Raw genomic sequence first — 16,278 nt, forward strand, 5'->3', positions numbered from 1 at the left:
ACGTAATGAACTCACTGCCAATCACACCAGGGCCCCAGGGCATGTGTCTCAGTTGTAAAAAGTGGATCTCCAACAGGGAGCACACATTTTTTTTTTTTTACACCAAAGAAAAATTTATTAAAGTATAGATTACTGGTTATTTAAAAATCCGTGAGAAAAGACAAACATACAAAGGCATTATCATACAACTGATTTCTAAACTCAATACTTTTGAAATACAAAACAATGATCATGACCCCCAAAAGTCAGTTTGAAACAAATTGATTTTTAAGTTGGTATTATAATTCTTTTCACTCAATTTTGCTTACTAGGTTTTTCAGTTTCGCCCCATATCAGAACTTTTTTTTGACGTGTTTATTTCTCAAAGTAGAATATAGTTATTTCTTGCAATTAATGTCAGCAACTATAGAAAGCTTCTCTTAAGTCACAGGGATTCAGTGTGGTTGCCGCTTTGGAAATAGTTACCATTCTGAGTTATCTATACTAAGACTCATGTATTGACAGGCAAGATGTTAATGGGCAAAGTATGGAGACTGAGAGCAGTATGACTAAGAAAAGATGCTATCTCTTACTACAGACCTGCTAAAAAAAGACTCCATTATTTACTCTGATAGTATTGCTAGAGAAGCAGTTTCTCCCAGATCACAGGTTGGCTATGTAGCTGTCCATTTTAAATTTCCATCGCTAAAGAATGGCAGACTTCAACAATTAGATTGCTCAACCAAATCAGCAGACCTTTAAGTTACCATATACTTTAATTACGAGAAATAAATTCTTTTCTTAATTCGTTTAGCAGCCTTGTATCTGGAAAGGCAGCAAAACCCACTTTGTTCCAAAATTAGAAGGCCGACTCAGAGGCTGCTTCTAAGATGCCTAACTATCTCCTATCATCAATCAGTCGTGAAGGTGGACCTTCATGAACTCAGTAACTTAATAAGTGTAAAAATGAACTCATCTATCAACACAATGTTGAGCCTGCAAAACCAAAAAAGTATGTTCATAAGGTAGGAATTGGTTTGTATAAAACAAGAGGATATATATCCTCTTATATAACACAAAAGGAATATGCATGGTAATGAAAACAATCTATAATAAACTTGTAAAGAAATGATTCTGGTTTACATGTAACTCTGCTTAAACTGACCATGACTGAATGATGAAACATTTTCTTCTCTTAACATAATGCCCATTCATTATAAGCTTAGCTGGACTTAGTTTCTTATAAATCTCTTATTTCCTTGGATTTATCTACTACACCTTTACTTTATAGCCATTTAACTTATAAGCTGGGCCTGCCCGGCCTGCCTCTGAAGCCTCTCTACAGAAGGATACCAGATGCATTAAACAAAGGCATCTTCTCGTAAGAATCTGCACTTCAAAACAGCATATGAAGAACCAGCAATTGGCTCTCCAACGTAGCTACCTCTCATTTCACATTATCACAGAAACGGTGCAGTTTAGTACCCATCCCTTCCTTACAGAAAACTCGGTAGCTGTAAGCATTTTTGTTGTTTCAAAACACATTTCAATACTTATTCATTCCAAAGATCCGAACCCCACGTAGCTGCGGCATTTTGGGAACTAGCACACTCAGGAGAGCAGCTGTGTTTAAGATGAAGTGAGTTGGATCATACTTCGTATAGAAACTTGCCAGAAAATATAGAATTATTGGAGACACGGTGAAAAACTTCCGTGAAGATGTAAACTGTACTCCGTAGTCCCGTTGATCCCAGTGTGTTAGGAGCCTCGCTTTACCCTGGTCGGGAGTTTCAAACGGCGTTCCTTTTACTGCATGCAAAAATACAAACATCCCCAGATTAGGTATAACATTTGCTAAGGTCCAGGCAACAGGAATACTGAGTAAAACGATACGAAGCAGACCAACTCCCAAAGCATATGCCGTCCACATACCCCGGCTGTTCATTACACGGGTATTTGGATTCACCTCGCTGTGAGCAACTCCAACATTCACGTTTGCGATTTAATGTAGTGTTGTGTCCATAAAGAGTGGTCAGAGTTCAAATCACTCCTTTATGAGCAGTGAAGCCGCCGCCCCACTCGCGGCGGCTGGCTCGACGCGGTATCAACTCCGCTGCCGGGAGCACACATTGCTCCCCCACAGGATTTGGGAGCTGAAGATTTTTCCCTCTCCACCTAAGCTCTTCCGAGAATTCTTCTGAGAATTTGCCTCCAATCTAAGGACTGTGAAACCCTCTTATGCCCAATATACAAAAGAATCTCTGGGTATTACAGATTCACACAAGAGCAAAGCCGTCACACAATTAAAGGACCTACGGCACCTTTAAATTTCCACTAACACCTGATTCTTTCGATTCAAACCCTTTGTATGTTAAGAGCCATGCAAAGGATAAACTAATTTTAGCAAGAGAAAGCACTCAGCAAAATGACTACCCCACAGCATGTGCTCAATAAATAAGAGCAAAAAATCAATGCGCCACCTACAACCTGCTTCCTGTCGTCACTAAAATACTAACCACTTAAAAACTCAAAAGAGACGAATAAACACTAAAAAGAAAGTTTAACGCCTGCAGCCCACCTCAGTTTTCCCCTACCCCCAATTTCTACCTTCATGTCTGATGATCTAAGCCAGACTTCAACCCTGGATCATATCACAGCACTAGATCTGTGGGTTCTAGAATCGAGGCAGTAACTATACCACATCGCCAGAAGGGCCAGTGTCGGTGGTTGTCAAAGTGTGGTCTATCCAGAGACCCCCGGGAGTCTCAGACCCTTTCAGGGACTCCATGAGGTCAAAGCCAGTTTTATAGTAACACTAACACCTGTCTTTCTCACTCTCGCTCTCTCAATATACTGTGGAGTTTTCCAGAAGATTTATGACATGTGATATTGCAACGGATTGAAAATAAAGGCAGGAATGAGAAAGAATCCAGCTGTCTTCCAGTAGGCCAGCCATTAAAGAGACTTGAAAAAAAATGCAAAGGAATGCTGTTCTTCCTAGTAGACGACTTGGTTTTGGAAAATATAGTTTTTTAATAAAATATATTATTTATGTCAACCTATAACGGGCCTATTATTTTTTAGTCAATAAAATATATTTAAAATTTCACAGTTTTACTTTCTAATACAGTAAAAATGCTCTGGTTAGCACAGTCCACAAAAACAAAAGCTCTTGGAGGTCTTTAGTAATTTTTAAGAGTGTGAAGGGGTTCCAAAACCAACAAGTTTGAGAACCCCTGCCCTGTATGACAAAGATATGCTGGTTATCAGTTCCTTCGCCTGAAGTTCTAGGGGGTCAGCCAGCCTGTGGACTTAGTCACACTTACATTCCCAGCGCCCGCACAGCACCTGCATGCGGTGGTGCCCAGTGTGTGAAGGAGGGAGGAGGGGAGGGGGCAGGGCAGACCCGAGGACCTTTCCATCAATTATCACTAAGTAGTGCAACTAAGGCACAGGTAGGAAAACACACCGAGAGAACATGGAAAGTTGTTTGGGGTGAATCGCTCACCATGAAGAAAATAAGCAAATGGAAAAAGACTTGGAGATCTACGTCAAAAGGAAGGGAAGGCAGGAAACACAGAAACAGATATTCATGTCCCAGCGAGGCTTGTCCGGCGCATCTAGTCCAACCCCTCTCACAGCTGCTGGTGCTCCAAGAAGAGCACCTTCGCATGTGACCCACCCCCAGCCTCAAGCCTGGGCAGCCAGCTGTACCCAGGTTTCTGCGACCACCCTCAACTGTGCACCACACGCCCTCACCCACATGCCCCTATGGCTCTGATAAGAATGTATCTCGGAGGGGAACGGAGTCAAGATGGTGGTGTGGGAAGACGGGGAGTTAGCGTCTCCCCACAACTAAGGCTTCTGCCTGCAGCTGGTGGGGGACACTGACCCCCAAGGAGACGGGAGGAACCCCAGAGTGAACTGGCAGGACGCAGGGGGACTGAGGGGGGAGGAGAAGTGGAGGCCAGACAAGACCGGTGCCCCTGAGGCCCTGAGATCAGGAGACGCCGGCGGGAGGGACTCTCTAGGAAGAGCAAGAGAGGAGCAGAGGGAGATTGCCCCGCCCACTCAGCCCGGGGAGCCTGCTGAGCTCCCAAGCCAGTACCCCCGCTCCAAAGCCCCATGCAGGCCGTGTGGGCCCTGGGGGCATAGGAGGGAGGCTGGGGAGGTCAGAAGAGGCAGGTGGGAGGGGCCCCCCCAGACCCCAGATTGGAGGAGCAGGAGAGGAGAGGAGGGCGTTTGCCCCACCCACTCGAGCCCAGGAAGCTTGCTGGGCTCCCAGGTGAGATCCCTGCCCTCTGAGACCAGGGGTGGGGGGTACACCTGGGCCCCATCTGTTCCTTGAGCCTAAACCCCACCCCCCACAGCTCCCAGCTCCTTTTCCAGCCCTGTGGGTCCTGAGCATAGGCCCCACTCACCGCCCAAACCTCACCCTTGCTTAGGCCCCGCCCACCACAGCCAAGGCCTCCCCCCTCAACCTTTTTTTTTTTCCTTTTCTTTTCCTTCCTCCTCTTTTTTACTATATGGTACCAATGTACCTTCTGGTTATTGATTCATCTGTATTTTTATTTTTATATTCTTTCTAACATATCTGTTAGTTTCCTAGCCTAATTTTATTTTTTAATTTGTTATTGTTCTCTCTCTTTTTTTTTTCCCCTCCCCACACGGCTTGCAGGATCTTGACTTGGGAGCCCAGGGTCAGGCGGAAACTCCTGCAGTGGGAGCTCTGAGTCCGAACCACTGGACTAACAGAGAACCTCAGACCACAGGGAATATTCATTGGAGTGAGGTCTCACAGAGTTCCTCATCTCAGCACCAAGACCCAGCTCTACCCAATAGCCTACAAACTCCAGTGTTGGCAACCTCAGGCCAAACAACCAGTAAAACAGGAACACAATCCCACTCATAAAAAAAAAAAAAGAAATGGCAAAAAAATATGTCACAGATGAAGCAGCAAGGTAAAAACCTACAAGACCAAATAAATGAAGAGGAAATAGGCAGTCTACCTGAAAAAAGAATTCAGAGTAATGATAGTAAAGATGATCCAGAATCTCAGAAATAGAATGGAAGCACGGATTAAGAAAATACAAGAAATGTTTAATAATGATTTAGAAGAACTAAAGAACAAGCAAACAGAGATGAACAACACAATAACTGAAATGAAAAATACGAATCAATAACAGAATAACAGAGGCAGAGGAACAAATAAATGAGCTGGAAGACAAAACGGTGGAAATAACTGCTGAGGAGCAGAATAAAGAAAAAAGAAAGAAAAGAATTGAAAACAATCTCAGAGACCTCTGGGACAACACTAAATGCACCAATATTTGAATTATAGGGGTCCCAGAAGAAGAAGAGAAAAAGAAAGGGTCTGAGAAAATACTTGAAGAGATTATAGTGTAAAACTTCCCTAACATGGGAAAGGAAATAGTCACCCAAGTCCAGGAAGCATAGAGAGCCCCATACAGGATAAACCCTACGAAAAACACACCAAGATACATATTAATCAAACTAACAAAAATTAAATTCAAAGAAAAAATATTAAAAGCAACAAAGGAGGGCTTCCCTGGTGGCGCAGTGGTTGAGAGTCCGCCTGCCAATGCAGGGGACGTGGGTTCGTGCCCCGGTCCGGGAAGATCCCACATGCCGCGGAGCAGCTGGGCCCGTGAGCCATGGACGCTGAGCCTGCATGTCCGGAGCCTGTGCTCCGCAACAGGAGAGGCCACAACAGTGAGAGGCCCGCATACCGCAAAAAAAAAAAAAACGCAACAAAGGAAAAACAAAAAAAAACATACAAAGGAATCCCCATAAGGTTATCAGTTGATTTTTCAGCAGAAACCCTGCAAGCCAGAAGGGAATGGCAGGAAATACTTAAAGTGATGAAAGAGAACAACCTACAACCAAGATTACTCTACCCAGGAAGAATCTCATTCAGATTTGATGAAGAAGTCAAAAGCTTTTCAGAAAAATAAAAGCTAATAGAATTCAGAACTACCAAACCAGCTTTACAGCGAATGCTAAAGGAATTTCTCTAAGTGGGAAACACAAGAGAAGAAAAAGGCCCACGAAACAAACCCAAAACAATTAAGAAAAAGGTAATAGGAACATACATATTGATAATAACCTTGAATGTAAATGGGTGAAATGCCCCAACCAAGAGACACAGACTGGCTGAATGGCTACAAAAACAAGACCCATATATATGTTGCCTACAAGAGACCCACTTCAGACCTAGGGACACATGCAGACTGAGAGTGAAAGAATGGAAAAAGATATGCCATGTAAATGGAAATCAAAAGAAAGCTGGAATAACAATACTCGTATCAGATAAAATAGACTTTAAAATAAATAATGTTATAAGAAATAAGGAGGGACACTACATAATGATCAAAGGATCAATCCAAGAAGAAGATATAACAATTATAAATGTTTATGCACCCAACATAGGAGCACCTCAATACATAAGGTAAGTGCTAACAACCATGAAAGGAGAAATCGACAGTAACACTTACACCAATGGACAGATCATCCAAACAGAAAATAGATAAGGAAACACAAGCGTTAAATGACACAGCAGACCAGATAGATCTAATTGATATTTATAGGAGATTCCACCCAAAAGTGGCAGAATACACTTTCTTCTCAAGTACACATGGAACATTCTCCAGGATAGATCACATACTGTTTCACAAATCAAGCCTCAGAAAATTTAAGAAAATTGAAATTGTATCAAACATCTTTTCTGACCATAACACTATGAGACTGGAAATCAATTACAGGAAAAAAAAAACTGTAAAAAACACAAATACATGGAGGCTAAACAATGTGCTACTAAATAACCAAGAGATCACTGAAGAAATCAAAGAAGAAATTTTAAAAATACATAGAAACAAATGACAACAAAAACACAATGACCCAAAACCTATGGGATGCAGCAAAACCAGTTCTAAGAGGGAAGTTTACAGCAATTCAATCTCACCTCAAGAAACAAGAAAAATCTCAAATAAACAATCTAACCCTGCACTTAAAACAACTAGAGAAAGAAGATCCAAGAAAACCCAAAGTCAGTAGAAGGAAAGAAATCATAAAGATCAGAGCAGAAATAAATGAAATAGAAACAACAAAAAAAAACCAATGGCAAAGATCAATAAAGCTAAAAGCTGGTTCTTTGAAAAGATAAACAAAGTTGACACACCCTTAGCCAGACTCATCAAGAAAAAAAGAGAGAGGACACAAATCAATAAAATTAGAAATGAAAAAGGAGAAATCACAACTGACCCTGCAGAAATAAAAAAGATTATAAAAGACTACTGCAAACAACTATATGCCAGTAAAATGGACAACTATGAAGAAATGGACAAATTCTCGGAAAGGTACAATTTTCCAAGACTGAACCAGGAAGAATTAGAAAATATAAACAGACTTATCACAAGTAATGAAATTGAAACCGTAATTAAAAATCTTCCACAAACAGAAGCTCAGGACCAGATGGCTTCACAGGTGAATTCTATCAAATATTTAGAGAAGAGCTAACACCAATCCTTCTCAAACTCTTCCAAACAATTGCAGAGGGAGAAACACTCCCAAATTCATTCTACGAAGCCACCATCACCCTAATACCAAAACCAGAAAAAGGCGTCACAAAAAAAGAAAATTATAGACCAACATCACTGATGAACATAGATGCAAAAATCCTCAACAAAATACTAGCAAACAGAATCCAACAGCACATTAAAAGGATCATACACCATGATCAAGTGGGATTTATCCCAGGGATGCAAGGATTCTTCAAAATACACAAATAAATCAATGTGATACACCACATTAACAAATTAAGGAATAAAAACCATATGATTATCTCAATAGATGCAGAAAAAGCTTTTGACAAAATTCAACACCCATTTATGATAAAAACCCTCCAGAAAGTAGGCATAGAGGGAACTTTCCTCAACATAATAAAGGCCATATATGACAAACCCACAGCCAACATCGTTCTCAATGGTGAAAAACTGAAACTATTTCCACCAAGATCAGGAACAAGATAAGGTTGCCCACTCCCACCACTATTATTCAACACAGTTTTGGAAGTTTTAGTCACATCAATCAGAGAAGGAAAAGAAATAAAAGGAATCCAAATCGGAAAAGAAGAAGTTAAGATCTCACTGTTTGCAGATGACATGATACTATACATAGAGAATCCTAAAGACGCTACCAGAAAACTACTAGAGCTAATCAATGAATTTGGTAGAGTAGCAGGATACAAAATTAATGCACAGATATCTCTTTCATTCCTATACACTAAAGATGAAAAATCAGAAAGAGAAATTAAGGAAACACTCCCATTTACCATTGCAACAAAAAGAATAAAATACCTAGGAATAAACCTACATAAGGAGACAAAAGACCTGTACTCAGAAAACTATAAGACACTGATGAAAGAAATCAAAGATGACACAAACAGATGGAGAGATATACCATGTTCTTGGATTGGAAGAATCAACATTGTGAAAATAACTATACTACCCAAAGCAATCTACAGATTCAATGCAATCCCTAGCAAACTACCAATGGTATTCTTCACAGAATTAGAACAAAAAATCTTACAATTCGTATGGAAACACAAAAGACTCCGAATAGCCAAAACAATCTTGTGGAAGAAAAACAGAGCTGGAGGAATCAGGCTCACCAACTTCAGACTATATCACAAAGCTACAGTAATCAAGAGAGTATGGTACTGGCACAAAAACAGAAATATAGATCAATGGTATAGGATAGAATGCCCAGAAATAAACCCACGCACATATGGGCACCTAATTGATGACAAAAGAGGCAAAAACATACAATGGAGAAAAGACAGCCTCTTCAATAAGTGGTGCTGGGAAAACTGGACAGCTACATGTAAAAGAATGAAGTTAGAACACTCCCTAACACCATACAAAAAAATAAACTCAAAATGGATTAAAGGGCTTCCCTGGTGGCACAGTGGTTGAGGGTCCGCCTCCCGATGCAGGGTACACGTGTTCATGCTCTGGTCCGGGAAGATCCCACATGCCTCGGAGCGGCTAGGCCCGTGAGCCACGGCCACTGAGCCTGCACTTCCAGAGCCTGTGCTCCGCAACGGGAGAGGACACAACAGTGAGCGGGCCGCGTACCGAAAAAAAAAAAAAAAAAGGATTAAATACTTAAATGTAAGACCAGACGCTATAAAACTTTTAGAGGAAAACATAGGAAAAGCACTCTTTGACATAAACCACAGCATGATCTTTTTTGACCCACCTCCTAGAGTAACTGAAATAAAAACAGAAATAAATAAATGGGACTTAATTAAACTTAAAAGCTTTTGCACAGCAAAGGAAACCATAAACAAGACAAAAAGACAACCCTCAGAATGGGAGAAAATATTTGCAAATGAAACAACAGATAAAGGATTAATCTCCGAAATATGCAAACAGCTCATGGAGCTCAATATCAAAGAAACAAACAATCCAGTGAAAAAATGGGTGGAAGATCTAAATAGACATTTCACCAAGGAAGACATACAGATGGCCAAGAGACTCATGAAAAGATGCTCAACATCACTAATTATTAGAGAAATGCAAATCAAAACTACAATGAGGTTATCATCTCATGCCAGTCAGAATGGCCATTATCAAAAAAGCTAGAAACAATAAATGCTGGAAAGGGTGTGGTGAAAAGGGAACCCTCCTACACTGTTGGTGGGAATGTAAATTGATACAACCACTATGTAAAACATTATGGATGTTCCTTAAAAAACTAAAAATAGAACTACCATATGACCCAGAAATCCCACTACTGGGTATATACCCTGAGAAAACCATAATTCAAAAAGAGACATGCACCACAATGTTCATTGCAACACTATTTACAATAGCCAGGACACGGAACCAACCTAAATGTCCATCGACAGATGAATGGTTAAAGAAGATCTGGTATATATACACTGGAATATTACTCATCCATAAAAAGAAACAAAATTGAGTTATTTATAGTGAGGTGGATAGACCTAGAGTCTGTCATGCAGAGTGAGGTAAGTCCGAAAGAGAAAAACAAATACCGTATGCTAACTCATATATATATGGAATCTAAAAAAAAAAAAAAAAAATGGTACTGATGAACCTAGTTGCAGGGCAGGAATAAAGAGGTAGACATGGAATGGACTTCATGACACGGGGTGAGAGGGGAAGCTGGGGTGAAGTGAGAGTAGCATCAACATATATACACTACAGAATGTAAAATCGATAGCTAGAGGGAAGCAGCCGCATAGCACAGGGAGATTGGCTTGGTGCTTTGCAATGACCTAGAGGGGTGGGATAGGGCGGGTGGGAGGGAGGCTCAAGAGGGAGGGGATATGCGGACATGTTTATGCATATGGCTGATTCACTTTGTTGTGCAACAGAAACTAACATGGTATTGTGAAACAATTATACTCCAATAAAGATCTATTTAAAAAAAAAAAAAGAATGTATCTGGGACACATGGTGCTGTTGCCCTGGGTGCCCATCGCTGAGTGTGCCTGGGCACTTAGCTGAAGCGCTGCCATTCTGCTCTCCTGTGAACACCCCACCAGCAAGGCCTGAGGGCTCCTCTATCCACTCCCCAGCCAACACTTGGTATTAGAAGTCTTCCTAATTTTGCCTAATGGATTTAAAGTGATGTCTTATTCTTTTGCTTTGCATTTTTCCCATTCCCATTCCTAAAGAGTGTCTCCTCCTAAGCTGAAGCACCTTTGGAGGTCTGCCTTTCCTGTAGATCACCTGTTTATATCCTTCACCTTTTTTTCCATTAGAATTTCTTCTTCTTTTTTTTTTTTTTAATTTTATTTATTTTTGGCTGCGCTGGTCTTCACTGCTGTGCGTGGGCTTTCTCTAGTTGTAGTGAGCGGGGTCTACTCTTTGTTGTGGTGCATGGGCTTCTCATTGTGGTGACTTCTCTTGTTGCAGAGCATGGGCTCTAGACGTGTGGTCTTCAGTAGTTGTGGCTCACGGGCTCTAGAGCACAGGCTCAGTAGTTGTGGTGCTCCGGTTTAATTGCTCCGTGGCATGTGAGATCTTCCCGGACCAGGGATCAAACCCAGGTCCCCTGCATTCACAGGCAGATTCTTAAGCACTGCGCCACCAGGGAAGTCCTCTTCTTTTTTTTTAATTGAAATATAATTGATTTACAATGTTGTGTTAGTTTCTGGTGTACAGCACAGTGATTCAGTTTTATATATATATACTTTTTTCTTTTTCATATTCTTTTCCTTTATGGTTTATTACAAGATATTGAATATATTTCCCTGTGCTATACAGTAGGTCCTTGTTGGTGTATATTTTATATACAGTAGTGTGTATATGTTAATCCCAAACTCCTAATTCATCCCTCCCCCACCCCCTTTCCCCTTTTCGTAACCATAAGTTTGTTTTGTATATCTGTGAGTCTGTTTCTGTTTTGTAATTAAGTCCATTTGTATCAGATTTTAGATTCCACATGTAAGTGATATCATATGGTATTTGCCTTTCTTTCTTTTAAACCAGTTTCTGAAATAAAGTCATTCTACCAGTTAGTCTTTAAGTCTCTGCTGGCTTATGCATTCAAGAGTCTTTTTTATTGAAGTATGGTTGATATACAATGTGTTAATTTCTGCTGAACTTATTTGTAAATAAGTTCATTTGTATCATAGTTTAGATGCCACACATAAGTGGTATCATATGATATTTGTTTTTCTCTGTCTTACTTCACTTAGTATGAGAATATCTAGGTCCATCCATGTTGCTGCAAATGGCACTATTTCACAGGACTCCTTCTCTGTCTTACTGGTTTGTAGGTGTTTCTTGTATATTCTTTACTAGTTTCAGCTGTGGAAACATCTTTCTGCAACCTGACACCTTCTCCAATCTGTCTTCTTTCTCTAACCTTGTCCCTGGGGTCCTCATGGGCAATAGGTTTTATTGATTTTTGTTTGTTTGTTTGTGATGTGAGCTTTTAAACTTTAGCTTACTAATCCTTTTCCCTCTCTAAGGCCAAAGACATCCTCCTACATCTTCTATTGAATTTATGGTTTTATGGTTCACATTTAGGTCTTTACTCCAGTGGGAGTCAAAGCTGGTAATGAAGTTATCTTTACATTGCAAAACAAGCCGTGCAGTAGCCAACGTATAAAAGCCAGGCATTTCCTTGCAATGGCCAGAGAGCCCCCGTCTTGAGTCTGTACCTCTGGGGACAGCTCAGCAGGTATGTTCTAAATTCCAATGGCTGAAGGGTTTACGGAGGCTCCTTCTAAGGGAGCTGTTCCAGCCAGAGCCCCCCAGCAAGAACACCCATATGCACGCCTTTCTCCCCAGGACAAACCCCACTGAGCCCCAGTATGTTGGGGCCATCTTAGTTCATGGTTTCCAAGAAAACCCAATTTGTGGTTCCAATGTGGCAGGAGCAGGTATCAGAGTAGTACCTGAAATACCTACATATTCCAATAACCAGCGCCTGCTCTCTGCCAGAAACTGTCGTAAGCACTTAGCACCCTTTATCCCAGGATCTTTCTTGTGGTGTAAGGTCTCATTGAAGCCTCAGTGGAGACATTCCAGGGAGTGATGAGACATGGCTGGTGAGAATTCACCAGGCGCAGAACATGAAGTGACACACATTACACCCCGAGAAACCAATGTCATTGGACAACCTTCCAGCATCTGCTACAGGAAACCATTCATGGCTTGTACATCCTCTGAGCCCAGCCCTTTGCTTGAGGGTCCTGGTAACAGCGTGACTGCTTAAACCCAGCTGGGGCAAATGCAGAGCCATGGCAAGAAATGCTCGCTGTTAAGGTTGTAACACAAAGCGGAATCTAAAAAATAAAAAATTCACGAACTTCCCTGGTGGCACAGTGGTTAGGAATCTGCCTGCCAATGCAGGGGACACAGGTTCGAGCCCTGGTCTGGGAAGATCCCACATTCTGTGGAGCAACTAAGCCCGTTCACCGCAGCTACTGAGCCTGTGCTCTACAGCCCGTGCTCCACAGCAAGAGAAGCCACTGCAGTGAGAAGCCCGTGCCTGGCAAGGAAGACCCAACGCAGCCAAAAATAAAATAAATAAATTTATAAAAATAATTAATTTAAAAGTCACCAAGGGGGGAAAGCAGCAGGGGGGTGGTGGTGGGATGAATTCGGAGATTAGGAATGACATGTATACACTAATATGTATAAAATGAATAACTAATAAGAACCTGCTGTATAAAAAAATAAATTAAATAAAATTCAAAAAAATAAAAAAGTCAAACTCATAGAAACAGAGAGTAGAATGGTGATTGCCCGGGGCTGGGGGTGGGGGAAACAGGAGAGGCTGGTAAAAGGGTACAAACTGAGTTATGAGGAAGGTCTGAGGATCGAATGTGTAACATGGTGACTGTCATTTCGAATACTGTGTTGAATAATTGAAATTTGCTGAAAGAGTGGAACTTAAGTATTCTCAGAAAATGAGAGAGTAAATACATGAGGTGTTGGATGTGTGGTAATTAGCAGGATGGTGGGAATCTTTCACAAATTATGCAGATATCTAATCACCATATTGTACATTTTAAATACATTACAATTTTATTTGTCAACCATACCTCAATAAAACAAAAACTAAAGCTGTAGCCACATGTCGAGTGGGGTTCTCCCCATCCCCCAGACCTCGACGACGTCAGGTTGGACCCCCAATTCCACGTCAGATGCGGCAGTGTGAGGTCCTCTCCAATCATCCAATGGTTTCCTGAAGTTTCAGCCTCCAGGCCCCGGCCCTGGGGCAAGGTCTCCAGCATGTGAACACACAAGCACACATGAAAACCCAAGCATAATAACAAATGCTGGAGAGGGTGTGGAGAAAAGGGAACCCTCTTACGCTGTTGGTGGGAATGAAAGTTGGTGCAGCCACTATGGAGAACAGTACGGAGGTTCCTCAGAAAACTAAAAATAGAATTACCATAGGATCCAGCAATCCCACTCCTGGGCATATACCTGGACAAAACTATAATTCAAAAAGAGACATGCACCCCTATGCTCATAGCAGCACTATTCACAATAGCCAAGACACGGCAACAACCTAAATGTCCATCGACAGCTGAATGGATAAAGAAGATGTGGTACATATATACAATGGAACACTACTCAGCCATAAAAAAAGAACAAAATAATGCCATCTGCAGCAACATGGATGAACCTAGAGATGATCATACTAAGTGAAGTAAGTCAGAAAGAGAAAGACAAATACCATGTGATATCACTTATATGTGGAATCTAAAATAGGACACAAATGAACCTATCTACGGAACAGGAAAAGACTCACAGACATAGAGAACAGACCTGTGGCTGCCAAGGCAGAGGGGGTGAGAGAGGGAAGGACTGGGAGGTTGAGATTAGCAGATGCCAACGATTATATAGAGAATGGATCAACAACAAGGTCCTACTGTGTAGCACAGGGAACTAGATTCAGTACCCTGTGATAAACCATAATGGAAAAGAATATTTTAAAGAAGAATGTCAGAAAAAAGGAAGAAAAGCTGAGCACAGCAAATGTGTGCGCGTGTGGGCATGGGCATGCATGGCTGTTCATGTGTGCGTGCGTGAGCACACGTGGAGAGGCACACACATGAGAGGACACATGTACATGAACGGGCGTGCACACTCGCACAAAACCAACTCACACAGAACACCCGTTAGGGGTAACTGGCTTCACTGCAGATTGGTGGCCAGAGAGATGGAGAAGGGTTCAAACTGAAGTTCACCTGCAAAACTACCTCCAACTGCAGATCCTCAGCCGCCGCAGCACCACCACCCCCGTCCCCTGACCTCTCTCTCCTCCCCCTTCTTTTCTCATCCTCCTCTTCTCATCTCTGAAAAAGCAAGGGGTCTTCCTCCTACCTCAAGTTTCATGGCGTTTTCCAAATATCACGACGATTTCCTCCTTGAGAAAAATTCTGCTGCCAGTCGTTCAGATGACCAATGCTTTTAAATCACTTTATATAGTAAGAAGAGATGTACAATTTCAAGAAATTCCTCTCCTGGGCTAGCCTTCCCATGTGGATTCTTTTTTTTTTTAAATGTTGAGCCTTCTTTTAATTTATTTATTTTTATTTTTGGCTGTGTTGGGTCTTCGTTTCTGTGCAAGGGCTTTCTCTAGTTGTGGCAAGCGGGGGCCACTCTTCATCGTGGTACGCGGGCCTCTCACTGTCGTGGCCTCTCGTTGCGGAGCACAGGCTCCAGATGCGCAGGTTCAGTAGTTGTGGCTCACGGGCCTGGTTGCTCCACGGCATGTGGGATCTTCCCGTGCCAGGGCTCGAACCCATGTCCCCTGCATTAGCAGGCAGATTCTCAACCACTGTGCCACCAGGGAAGCCCCCCATGTGGATTCTTGAATGATGCTGTTTGTCACCTACCACGGAGTGTTGGGTACCTCTTAACTATTTCACCCCTCATGTGTTTTTCAGGATCAGAACCAATGCCAGGATCCCAGGTGTCGTGTCAGGCCAAGTCGTTTGCACTCTGCCCAAGAGATTCTAAGAGAACAACACACTGACACATTCTCAATGAACAGATAAGCAGTTCACAGGGGTGCCTGATAAACGTTTTTAATCCTCAGGACATTTTCTTACCAACCACTTTCTCCACTCCTAGTTTAGTTGCCCGTGAAGTCCATTAGCTTAGAATGGGGCTTAGAAAAGCCCGTGGCAATGACGCAATAAATTTGGAATCCTCAATGGCCAAAGGCTCAAGACATCTTCAGTTGATATGGCCTCTCAGGAATGAGATGAGCCTGTAATTTTAAGTACTGAACAAAAGTCTCCATGACTAATGAGGAGGAACATTATCAAGGGGCAGAGGGTTGTCCTTCCCAGGAAGAAAAGAAGCTTATCTTCGATTTTAAAGTAGGCTCATCATGGGTTGTCCCAACTGTTTGATGGGTCAAATGTCAGTATTATTTATTTTATAGCTTAAAAAGGTGACATAAATTCTCCAGTTTCACATTTTGCCCCATTGGAATCCACAGTAACAAAAATCACAAAGGAATTTCTGGACTCTTCCCACACGTTCATCCAAAAAACTAATCATTAGAGCATCGGAATATGGTCCCACGCTTGGAAAGCAGTGACTGTACCAAGCGCACAAAAATTCAGGCTCAGTAGAAACTCTAAACCTAAGGATTTGGGGGATGTTGAGGGACAGTTTTCCAACATTTGCAGAAGCAACTTTGAGACTTGTCACCAATAAGATCAATTTTGGCAAAGACCTCTCCACATGCCACCTCCTCCAATCCACACAAAGA

At 41.9% G+C, this 16,278-nt stretch overlaps 1 protein-coding gene across 1 annotated transcript; it reads right to left on the reverse strand.

The window, feature by feature from the left end:
- Nucleotides 1–1,525: 1,525 nt before the first annotated feature.
- On the reverse strand, nt 1,526–1,981 carry LOC307186423 (ORM1-like protein 1; the record flags this gene model as incomplete). The annotated part of the gene is made up of 1 exon (XM_079921464.1): nt 1,526–1,981. A coding segment is annotated over one exon (456 nt), but the record flags the coding sequence as incomplete, so codon positions are not given.
- Between the last annotated feature and the right edge of the window lie 14,297 nt (nt 1,982–16,278).

The sequence above is a fragment of the Stenella coeruleoalba genome, assembly GCF_951394435.1.
Source record: "Stenella coeruleoalba genome assembly, chromosome: 5".
NCBI classification, from domain to species: Eukaryota; Metazoa; Chordata; class Mammalia; order Artiodactyla; family Delphinidae; genus Stenella; species Stenella coeruleoalba.